Source organism: Labrus mixtus, chromosome 16 (assembly GCF_963584025.1).
Source record: "Labrus mixtus chromosome 16, fLabMix1.1, whole genome shotgun sequence".
Taxonomy (NCBI): Eukaryota; Metazoa; Chordata; class Actinopteri; order Labriformes; family Labridae; genus Labrus; species Labrus mixtus.
Genome location: NC_083627.1, coordinates 7,619,471 through 7,631,256, shown reverse-complemented (window position 1 = coordinate 7,631,256; position 11,786 = coordinate 7,619,471). Strand labels below are relative to the sequence as shown.

Here is an 11,786-nt window from a genome sequence, read left to right as displayed (position 1 = left end):
GCTGCAAACAAATCTTCCAACGCTTTCAAATAAAGTAACCTGAACCTGAAGCAGCGAAGCATCCATACAGGTTCCTCGTGGCAACATGAACATATCCATTGTTTTATTCTCAGGATCTTGACTTATTTAAGTCCCTCAAGTTTTATCTGAAATCGGTAAACCTGCATTTTCGCTTGCTGCCCCAAAACTCCTGAACGCACTCCAGCAAGCTCGAAAGATTGGAGTTCTTCCCTCTCTTGCAGAGTTTAGGATTTTGAATTTTAGCCGCATTGTTTCTGATTTCCAAAGTGTTTTAACTGATTGCTGTTGTCTTTGTATTTGATTATATACTGGATGTGATTCTAAGGCCAAATGTTTAGTGGTTTGACTTAAAAAAAAATCCAGGCTGGACACGAAGAGGCAAAAATCACTTTTCTCTGTTTTATGGTAGAAGTGAGTTTGTCCGTTCAGTCACACATCCAGTATCAGAACCCGTCATAAACATCTTTAAAAGAGGGGTTGATAGTCTCTGATTATTTAGTTGGGGATACACTGCAGACGCGATGACATCATGACATCATTGTGATGACACATCAGCGTTCAGTGTTTACATGTTTATGTCTCTGACACATTACCCCCATCGACAGAGAGCCAGAGTCCTGACATCACATCCTGTCACTCAGCTGTTCACATCACTTGAATGCCTCGACGTCATCTTCACTTCTGTTCGAATAAAACGATCCAAAACTCTGAAATCATCTCAGTGCGTAAAATGTAGAGATGAGCTCACTCTTTCTTTTTTACCTCTAAAATCACTCCAAAGATCGTCTTGTTCGAATGAAACCAAACCCGACGAACAATCAGACAAAGGTCACTAGAGGTCGTTACAAACGGACCAAATGGCTCAGGTGTGAATGCACCCCAAATGACCTGAGATCAGTTGAAACACATTTTTTGTGAAATTACAACTTTATTCTGGAAGTTGTAGTTAAATTGTATTTACAAAAATGTCGACTTCTTTTGACATTTAGACGTTAATCTCAACGCTTCATCTTTCTTCTTGAAGTGTAGAAGAATAAAAAATCTTCCTCCTCTCATTATTTATCTCTCGAGCCCTGCTCCTCTTCCGTACTTTTTAAAATCCCATACGTTATAGGCTACATGTGATTTCTCACTGCTATTAACAGGCATCAACAGATCCGCTGCCACCATCTCACATCACATCTTCCTCTGTAAACTGTGACGGTGTCGGATGGATGAGAGATTGTTTTAGTGCTCGGCTCCATTACGGGCAGCAGCAGCTGTTGTTTCTCTGCACGCCGGACACGACAATAAGAGACATTAAACAAACACAAACGACTTTTTAAAAGAGTCTTTTAAAGGCGAACTGAGAGCTTCTGTGAGATCTGAGAAAATACTTTTAAAAAACAACAACAGGATCAATTTACATCACCCAAAAAACAACAGACTTCTAATTTATAGAGATATTGATTTAGTCATATCAGAACTTTGTGGAGTCTGTAATCTGAGCAGTGTGTGTTCAACATGTTTTCTTACAGCATCCTTTACTTCAATATTAGATAAAGTATTTTAATCAGGAGCAGGAAACTCTTTCCAAAGTTGTTCATTTCGATTTAAAACCAAAATCTCCGAAGCATCTAGATGACGGCGGTTTTTAGAATCCAGATGTTCTGAAGTATTTGTGTCCCTAACAAAGAAAACATCCACACAAACATTTAAATACACAGATTCACTTTCCATGATGTGGTGACAGTGAGGATGAAGGAGGGTGGGAGGGTGGGGTGATGAGGGACTCAGAAGTGGGGGTGTCTCCTCCCCCTCCTCCTCCTCTGTCGTATAAATGTCCTCCCTCCCCGGTTCACAGTCTCCACCCGTCTGTCAGGCTCTCAGGTCAGCCGTCCAGCACCCGTTCTTCTTCTTCTTCTTCTTCTCTGCTCTCTTCGCGTGCGGCTGCAGTAGCCCCGTTAACCCTCAGCCAAGATGGAGGCCATCAAGAAGAAGATGCTGATGCTGAAGCTGGACAAGGAGAACGCTCTGGACCAGGCGGAGCAGGCGGAGGCCGACAAGAAGGCGGCCGAGGATAGGAGCAAACAGGTGGGTGGAGGACACAGGGGTCCAGATCCAAAAGAAACTGGTTTCATCTGATAGAGTGAGTCAGGACGTCCTCTGTGTGCAGAAACATAAATATCTGATATGATCTGAGTTAGTGTCTAGAGGAAGTATTGAAGGATGCATGGTCCGAAAAACTCTTTCACATTACGGCTTCAAATGTTGAAGATCTGACCAGCAGCAGAGGTCTGAAACTGAGACCTGGACCTGGCTGCTACGTGAAGACCTGATGTGTAAAACTGGACTGGATTTAACCTCATACAGTTACATATCAAAGATTATGAGCTTTAATGGAGACTTCACACTACACACTTTGTCCACAGGGGGCGCCAAAACCACCACAAACTGAAAGATCCTCACAGCAGTTTTAAATGAGATATTCGCTTTTAGGTATCGATGCTCTGAGGTGAAATATATCTTAAAGATTTATTTTGGGGCTTTTGTGCCTTCTTTTGGATGGGACTGTGTGGAGAAAGTGGGGAATGAAGGAGCCGCAGGTCGGACTCAAACGCGGGCCACCTCCATTGTAAGGCCATCGGCGCCTACGAGGACAAAATTCCTTTTTGTAATCTCTAATGTGTTCTGGTTCTGCTTTTTTATTTTAAGGGATTCAACCCTTAAAGAAAATATCTGGAAACATGATCAACCTTTTATTTGACCTACTTACGGGTTTTCTCACATTTTCCCTGACAGCCTGTCAGAGTCCAGCCCTCTGCTCGGGTTCAAATTCAAAATACCTTTATTAAATCCCTCTGAGGGCAACTGGTTTGGAGCGGCTTACCATAGAAGATATAAATATACACACAGTGATGTCACAGACAACAACAATTAAGATCTAAAAGTCTTATCCTGTGAAAAGAAAAGAGAATATAAATAAACTGTGGCCCTAACCGTGGTGAACAACGCGTTTCGTCCGCAGCTTCTTCAGGTTCGCCCAGCATGCCGCAGGCGAAACGCGTTGTTCGCTCACAATAAAGTGGCAGCAACGCAAGTTTCAGTGTAGCACGGTTTATTTTGAATTTTTTCAATGTATGTAACCATCGGCATCTGAGGTCGAGGTTGGCTGTGCACGTCGTTCCCTGTTGGTGGTTTATATAAAACTTAAATTATCCTAATCCTACTCAAAAGTTTAAACAACACAAGCTAAAGACTTTCATCCATTAAAAAAAAGTTAGATTACCTGATCTGGTATTTTTATTTCTTTGAACAAATCGGTCACTTTGATTTGAACAGATTGCGTTTTTACATCCAGACTCCCATCTCTTCTTTGTTATGTTGCTCTAAATCTTTCCATAGATTTTTCTGTATCCACTTTTGACACATAAAGGATAGGCGTATATTTAGAGAGGGGAAAAAAACATATTCTAAAGTGGAACCGATGGCCTAGCGGTTAGGTTGCACTACATGTACAGAGGCTGTAGTTCTCCAAGCGAGCAGTACGGGTTAGAGTCTCTGACCTGCGGCTCCTTTATTCCCCACTCTCTCTCCCTCCTTTCCTGGTTTCCTGCTCTATCCACTGTCCCGTCATATAAAGGGCAAAAAAACTTAAAATATGAAATCTATAAACATATATGGATGAACTGTCACCTTCATGAGCGTCCATCATTCCTGCATGGAGCACTGTTTGCTTTTCTTCACTGAAAAATGGCTGAACAGGAATATAAAAGCCACAAGCTGGATTGGACCGGACAAACCAACTGATATTTCTACCAGCAGAAAAAGTCATGATGATGGTGAAAAACTCTGAGGAAACTCAGGAGCAAGATTGACATCGAAAGAGGAATTACGAGCGGCCAATGTGGTCCAAAAGAACCGATGACTGAGAAATCCATGACTGAGCTGAGCCCCCTTTATGAAAGGTTTATGAGTGTCCTCAAACAGCCTGTCCAGGTCCTCATCACTCATCTCTGGTACCACTCAAACCTCTGCTGGGGACTCCATAACATCATCATGTCTCATCGTTTGGCCTTTAAGAGTCTTCTTCTGCCGCACCTGAAGAACCTCCTTCCAGTTGGACCATCTGCAGATAAAACACCAGATACACATTGAAGAGGAGGATGTTAAACACGTCATGACACCGGAGACCCTCTCACTGGAGACGCAGTGAAGAAATGCATCATTGGGGGAGGATTTCCGTTACTCCCACTCAGCCATGATAAAGGAACTTCCAATTTGGAATGACATGCAGGAAAGAAGCCACAGGTCGAACTTGAACCTGGGCCGCCCACCCAGAGGACAAACACCAACCTCTACACCACCGAAGGCGCACCTGTTGCTGTTTTGTTTCTCTCAGAGTTCTTGAAATAATGGTGTAACCGTCTGATGTGCACTTGCCTACAAAAGACTATAAAAAGTTTGCAGTTCTGTTTTCAAAAGAGTCAGACAGTTTTTTTCTTCAAGTTAAAGGCGATTCTAGAATCCGTTGGGGCCCCAGGCAAAGATTCATCGGGGGCCCTCCAACCAACGTCCATCACCATTTTGTCTGCCAGTGTCCTGACATTTACTCGTCTTCCTTTTTCTCTTTTTCTTTTTAGATAATTCCTCTTTATTTTCCCGCCGTGACTTTCATTGACAAACTTTTGTTTTCAATGCAAAAATGCATGCCACGCCTAGCAGGGCAACGAGAGGGAGGGTGCTGTCAGATGGGACCCCCTTTAGGGAGGTTTCCTACTGTCATTGCAAAAATTTTGAGCCACTGCTGAATGTGGTTTAAAGTTTGTCAGCCTAAGGGGCCCCCCCCCCACTGACCTGGGGCCCCAGGCAAGCAGTTGCTAAATGTGACCTTGTCTGTTGACAAACAGCAGGAAGTTTCATTGGAAAGGTTTTAAATTTGCCGTCTAAGATGAACAAAAATCCAAATTTTGAAAATGAAGAGTGGGTTTCTATTCTGTGTTTTGTCTCCATTCTTTGCCTGTAAACAGAAGCGATCAAACGCTGATTTCTTTAGAGCTAATTTGAACAGGAGCAGTGATGAAAGCATGTATGTAGAATATATGGATGTTACTATAGCTCTGATGTGCTAACGTGTGTGTGATCTCCTCCCTCAGCATGAAGATGAACTCCTGCAGATGCAGAAGAAGCTGAAGGGGACGGAGGACGAGCTCGATAAATACTCTGAGGCTCTGAAGGACGCTCAGGAGAAGCTGGAGGTGGCCGACAAGAAGGCTGCTGATGTGAGGAACTCCTTCATTCTTTATTTTAACCTTTGATCTCGGTGAGATACAAGATCTCAAGACAGCAGCATAAAAGTTAAAAAATCAGTGTAACACGATCAGTCCAGGTTTATAAGGTGAATGTTGAGCTGGATTAGCCTCTTTGGGAGATGAAATATTTGTTTTTTAATAACTTGTATCCAGGCAGAAGCCGACACTGGCTGTCGCTCTCTCGCTCTGACTCACGGTGTTTCGCTGTGACCTGAGGCTCAGATAAAAGCCGTGATGCTGCCGTGTAAAACAATCCAGACTGATTCCCTCCTCATTCCATTCTCCACATGCCCGGCGTGGACCCTCACAGCTGTCGGAGGGGATTCAGAGCCCTCTTTAACCATGATGTCAGCCGCTCAGACTCCACTGTGGGATTAACAATGGGTCCATTTTAGGAGCATCGCCAGATCCCTCGGGTCACTGTATCCAGAATACCTCAATCAGTCACTCTGCTGAGGTGTTCTGACGAAAAGACTGAATCATTATCCCTTTTATTGTTCATGAATACTTTCAAACTTCTACATAACATCATCAAAAAACAGGTAAAAGAAAATAACACTTAAGAAATTGTTGGTTCTATGACTAAACCAGGTGTTGGTCAAGCTTTAGATGAGATTATGGTAAAGGATACTTAAAAAATGACACCAGAAAATTTAGTTTTTTAGAGAATTATTCAATGAAACTGACGTTGTGGGCTTATAAAAACCACATCAACGACTTTATCTCCTTTTGAACATCAGTTAAACACGTTCCCATCAGTATTTCATTGCCTCGTTTTATTCTCCAGGACTGAATGAATCCTGAATCACTGTACCCCCTGAAACAAATTCAGTAGCTGTTTTCACACATGCACTCCTGAAAATGTGTAGAAAATTTGAGGCCAGCTGCCTCTGAAATCTTCCTGTGTTGGTTGTTCACACACGCACCTCACAGCAGGGGTCTGTCCCCGTCTGACAGGAAGAGGAGGGGGGTCTCAGGAGGTTAGACATGACTCAAAAAAAGGCACAGAAGTTGCGGTTGAAGCAACAGATGAGAATTTTTACGTTCATGTGTAGCTCAACATATTGACAATAACAAGGAAAGCATGTAGAAGAAGACTTAGACTTTAGACTTTATTGTCCCCAAGGGGAAATTCTTTTTCACAGCACCGTTACTGTCCAAACAGACAAGTCCCACCAAAGAACATTCATACATAGAAAACAGAGTTTAACACAAACAGAGATAGACAAAAAGTCAAGAGTTTCCACTCTGGCCTGTTCAGCAAGGCCTTTTGTTTAGGGCCGAAAGTTAGGTTTCCCATATTGCCATCATTGGGCTTCAAAATCCCCCCCCCCCCCCCAGTAACCAATGGATGACTTCACTGAAACAACTTCCATGTTCTATACAGCCTGTAGTATATCACAATGTCTCTGTGTCCTCAGGCTGAAGCCGAGGTGGCGTCTCTGAACAGACGCATCCAGCTGGTGGAGGAGGAGTTGGACCGAGCTCAGGAGAGACTGGCGACGGCTCTGCAGAAACTGGAGGAGGCGGAGAAAGCTGCAGATGAGAGTGAGAGGTGAAAATAAAGAGAATGACCTGAGGGAAGGCTCACACAGCTGTACAGTTTACTGCCCTCTGTGGTTCAAAGCGTCAGACGTGTGTCATGTCAGAAATGTCCTCTGTTACACCTGACGGATGCACCCGTCAGTGATGTCATAGAGTCCTGCACCAGCTATGTGTAAGTTCATCGCCCAGTTTGATCATACATAAGGACCAGACTCAGAGAGAAACAAATCATAAAACTTATTTAGGATGGAGTTTACGCTGCACCAGCTGAGGCAGAACTCTCCATCAGCTCTCGCCTCCAAGAGGAACCGGCTTAATAAAAAGATGGGGAAGCATAAATCTGGAATATCAATATTTTAAATTTGTCGTTGGAACAAAGCGTGGGCTTCTCTCTCAATCTGCTGCTGCTTCGTAAAGCTTCTCATTTACATATTCTTTATGAGAATGTGGAGGTTAAGTTTGAGACATTCCTTATTTAAAGATAGATCAGTGAGCAGGTTTTTTTATATACTTGAACTTCTCTAAGCTGAATATACATACTTTGACTGTGTGTGTGTGTGTGTGTGTGTGTGTGTGTGTGTGTGTGTGTGTGTGTGTGTGTGTGTGTGTGTGTGCAGAGGGATGAAGGTGATTGAGAATCGCGCTCAGAAAGACGAGGAGAAGATGGAGCTCCAGGAGATTCAGCTGAAAGAAGCCAAACACATCGCAGAGGAGGCCGACCGAAAGTACGAGGAGGTCAGATCCTTTTTTTTTTTTTTTTTACAAACTCTGCACTGCAGCAGATAATTTACTATAAAACAGGCATGAAGTCTGTCATATAAGAGGCCGGATATCACCTGATGCATGTAAATTATACTCGTGCAGGTGGCTCGTAAGCTGGTGATCGTAGAAGGAGAGTTGGAGCGCACAGAGGAGAGGGCGGAGCTGGCCGAGTCGTGAGTGTCTACATCACACCTGAACTTTAACGCCATATTTTTACATCAGGACTTTAACATGAAATGGGTGCTTTAACCTGGCGTCCTCCCCTCCTGTTACCCTTCCTCTCTCTCTGGAATCAAACAGTAAATGTGCGGAGCTGGAGGAGGAGCTGAAGAACGTCACCAACAACCTGAAGTCTCTGGAGGCTCAGGCTGAGAAGGTACACACACAGTACTGACCTGCGGGGTGTTATTACTCTGCGACTTGTTTAAAGTCCAATAAAGTCGAGTAGAAACACACCATGCACCTGTTAGGCTGTGCTGAGGGCACACAGTGACCCAGACAGAGAGGTGGGATGTTTGAGGGTCAGTCAGAGAGGCTCCAGGATGAGCTGTGACTCAAGTTTAAACGATTCTCATTGAGCTGCTGCAGATTAGTCCAGGGAGCTCCACAGCTGAGGGGATCCTCTCTAGATTTATGACTCTGGTGTGAATGTATTTTTACACAGATCAGGGAGTGGGGGTTTTAGGATCTTATACAAGGTGAAGCACCATCTGTGGTCCTAACATGGAAGATCTGAGTCACATGAAGAGCTCAGGTTTCTAATTCAGTATCAGTGGCTATTGAGTGATTTGCTGGAGATTTTTCCAATTAAACTTTACAGAAAATAGGGCTCGGGCAGTCTGGCTTTCTCGCTCCATGCCCTTCCATGGTTACGGTGAGAAGGCAGACTCAGAGGGCAGAACAAACACCTAGCTGTGGGAGTGTCACCCACCTGGGGGAGGGGTTACTGCCCTTTGTGATGTCATGAAGGGAAAATCTCCTAACGGCCTGTTTGAGCACACATTTTCTGAAAAGTGGAGCAGGCAAAAGACAGAGAGGATGGACTTTTTTAGACAGACTACGGACACATTAGTTTTAGAGGAACATGGTGAAGTGGATTTTGTATAATATGTGACCTTTAAATCAAAAACAAAACATTTTAGCTTCATTCATAACCATCATATATCTGAACCTTACGCAGATTTTGTGTACGTAAATGTTATGTTGAATTGTTCTCACGTCTCTTTCTGTCCACAGTACTCCCAAAAAGAAGACAAGTACGAGGAGGAGATCAAGATCCTCACAGACAAACTCAAAGAGGTGAGCTCCACGTGGAACAAAGAATAAAACCTCACTTTGTTTTTAGATTTCTGAGCGACGTGTCGACTCAGTAACAGGTCCACACACCGTGAATATGTTCATTGTTTCATGACTTTGTGTTTGTCGCCTCAGGCTGAGACTCGAGCTGAGTTTGCAGAGAGATCCGTGGCCAAGTTGGAGAAGACAATCGATGATCTGGAAGGTATACGGCCACATTTTAAAACGCTTTCAAATATTCTCAAGTGCATTCTTTAAACATGATTTTAATTCAATGACTGTCCGGATGTTAGGGGACACGTGCAAAAAGTTGTGAGGGGTCCTTAAAGTTTGCTCATTTGCTTTTCAGATCCTGTTATTAACTTTTCATTTTGTGTTATATTTTCATTTTAAGTTATTATTTTTTAATCTAGACCTCTTTCGATATATAATTCAAAAGATATATTTTCAGGCTTTTTGTGCCTTTGTTTAGAGACAGGACAGTGGGTAGAGTCGGGAATTAGGGGCAGAGAGAGAGAGAGAGAAAGTGGAGAATGACATGCGGGAAAGGAGCCACAGGTGGAATTTGAACCTGGGCCGCCCGCTTTGAGGACTACAGCCTCCGTTTATGAAGCACACGCCCTACCCTCTCAACCAACAGCACCCCTGACGACCTTACTTCAAAGCTTTTTAATGTTTCATTTGTGCAATCGAGGTGTTGTTATGGCGACACAGCAGGGTGGGCTGAGGCTGTGGCGGAGGGTCCACGGTTCTTTTCCACAACATTTATTTCACCGTCTGTATCTCGTCTGTGTCCGTGTGTGTGATCAGATGAGCTGTACGCACAGAAACTGAAGTACAAAGCCATCAGTGAGGAGCTGGACCACGCCCTCAATGACATGACGTCCATGTGAGTACTCGTGTGTTTGAGACGCAGGCTAGTGCGTGTGATATTCTGACTGACTGATGGTGTTCAGCATGTTTGTTTGGATAAATAATGGAGATGATTTTTGAACAATGGAGAGAGGTTAGAACGATGCAGAGCTGGCTAAACACTGAAGCTTCAGTGTCCACCACATGGCAACCTGTGTGAGCATCGACTCTAGAGAGGAGGGGGCGGGGGGAGACAGCTCTCTACAATTTGGACTGCAGTACCCATTTTAAACACTAGGTGTCAGAGTTACATATTGCTCCTTTAATGGATTAAAGTGCGTCCGCTGAAAGTTCTTGTTTTTGTCACTGATAAGCTCTGATTGTTATTCTGAGCGTGTGGCAACATTCACCAGTCAGGTGAAATGACAGATCTTGTCACTGGAGTCTGATGCGTTTCCCTCTTCAACAAATGTTAGTGACAAAACAAGAACTAGTATACTGGATGCATTTTGATCTGGTTCTATTTCAACTCTGTTCATTACATCCTCAATCAATCAATCTTTATTTGTAAAGCGCCAATTCATGACAAGTGTTATCATGAGACGCTTTACAAAAGAGCATATGGGATAATATGCAGGAAGGATTTCTCCTTTGTGTTCCTCTCGTTCCCGTTGTTCACACTTCCTCTCCGCTGAGGTGGAGGTCGGAGCAGGCCGCGCATGAATGAGGACGCCTGTGGTTGTGGGGACAACACAGTCGGATGGTTGAGGCTGGGCGTCGGGCTGTGGTTGGTCCTCCACAGACCCGCTGTTGTGCTTGCTTTGCTGAGTCATGTTTAACATGTTTCCTTGTGTTTTCAGCTAACCGTCCAGGAGCTCCTCGTCCGGTCAGGAAGACTGATGAAGATCATCTCTGCGCCATGTTTTGTCTCAGTCCCCTAGTTCTCAACCCCCGCCCCCTTAAAAAACCTTCATACCGTCTCCCGTATGGTCCCTCGGTCCTGTTTGTGTCCACCGTTCGTCGCACTTTGTCAACATGTCTCATAAACGTGCTTATTTATCAGTCAGTTTAATTCTAGCTCCTGTTATTGTGTCACTTCTTGTTCTGTACTCGTGTTAATAAAGGAAGGAAGAACTGCTTCACTTCATGCGTCTGTGCTTTGTTTTTTTTTATAAATGTTGACTTATAAATAATGTGTTCTACAGGCTGTATCAGAGTTTAAGTGATTTTTATCAGGCTACTTCCCACCTGGTTTGATTGTTATCAGGTTATTCAACAGGTGTTATTTCTCCACACACACGTCAACTATTTTTGACGGACAGCTCAGAAGGCCTTTTATTCTTTGCCAATTGCCTTCATTTGACCATTTTACACAAAGATCATGGCTGCTGTTACTTAAAGGTCACATATTCTCTTCCTCTTCAACCACTTTCACCAAATTAAAGAACATTAATAAAACTAAGATTTTGCAAAACTTAAGGTTAAATTTCCACTTACGGTCTAATGCCGTCACCTGCAGATTCATTTATTTTTATTCAGAATTTGTCTCAGCCTAACTTTCAGTCAACCTGACGACAGGCTGAGAGCTGAGGCGGGTTTTAAGCCTCCTGGCAAACCGTTACACCGCGCCCGCCTGTCAATCAGGTCAGCTACACGCCTTACTGTGAATAACTCTTATCCTTCATCAAATCAAAACTGATGAGTCATCAAAAAATACAGTGTGTGCCGATGGAGACATGAGCTAATCAGACCTATTTGGGTTTTTTTAACAAAGCTGTAAACATGTTAATCTCTGCTGTAAAAACAGACTTTTTTAACTGGGTGTGTATGTGACTCAATGTGTTTCAGCAGACAGCCTCTAGAGCATTTTTCAACACTGGTGATTCCTATTAGCCTACTGATTAGTGCTTATTGCCCCCTGGTGTTTACAAAGGAAATCTAAAAATAAAGAATAAAAGCAGATTTAATATCTCCTACAGATATCACATTTAAAGGTCTTTAAGTTGATTTTTATTTGAA

General features: G+C 43.4%; 1 protein-coding gene across 1 annotated transcript; it reads left to right on the top strand.

The window, feature by feature from the left end:
- The first annotated feature begins 1,859 nt into the window (after positions 1-1,859).
- On the top strand, positions 1,860-10,909 carry LOC132991311 (tropomyosin alpha-3 chain). Its single transcript, XM_061060049.1, has 10 exons — positions 1,860-2,094; positions 5,157-5,282; positions 6,734-6,867; positions 7,475-7,592; positions 7,722-7,792; positions 7,920-7,995; positions 8,856-8,918; positions 9,051-9,120; positions 9,726-9,804; positions 10,628-10,909. The coding sequence occupies exons 1-10, from the start codon at positions 1,981-1,983 to the stop codon at positions 10,629-10,631; spliced, it is 855 nt and encodes a 284-aa protein (XP_060916032.1). The 5' UTR covers positions 1,860-1,980; the 3' UTR covers positions 10,632-10,909.
- The last annotated feature ends 877 nt before the right edge of the window (positions 10,910-11,786 follow it).

Bases quoted from the DNA above. Each gene is read 5' to 3' on its own strand.
- LOC132991311 (XM_061060049.1), top strand. From the start codon at position 1,981: ATGGAGGCCATCAAGAAGAAGATGCTGATGCTGAAGCTGGACAAGGAG. The intron at 5,283-6,733 runs GTGAGGAACTCC...CTGTGTCCTCAG, and splicing joins CCGACAAGAAGGCTGCTGAT to GCTGAAGCCGAGGTGGCGTC. The intron at 7,996-8,855 runs GTACACACACAG...TTCTGTCCACAG, and splicing joins TGGAGGCTCAGGCTGAGAAG to TACTCCCAAAAAGAAGACAA.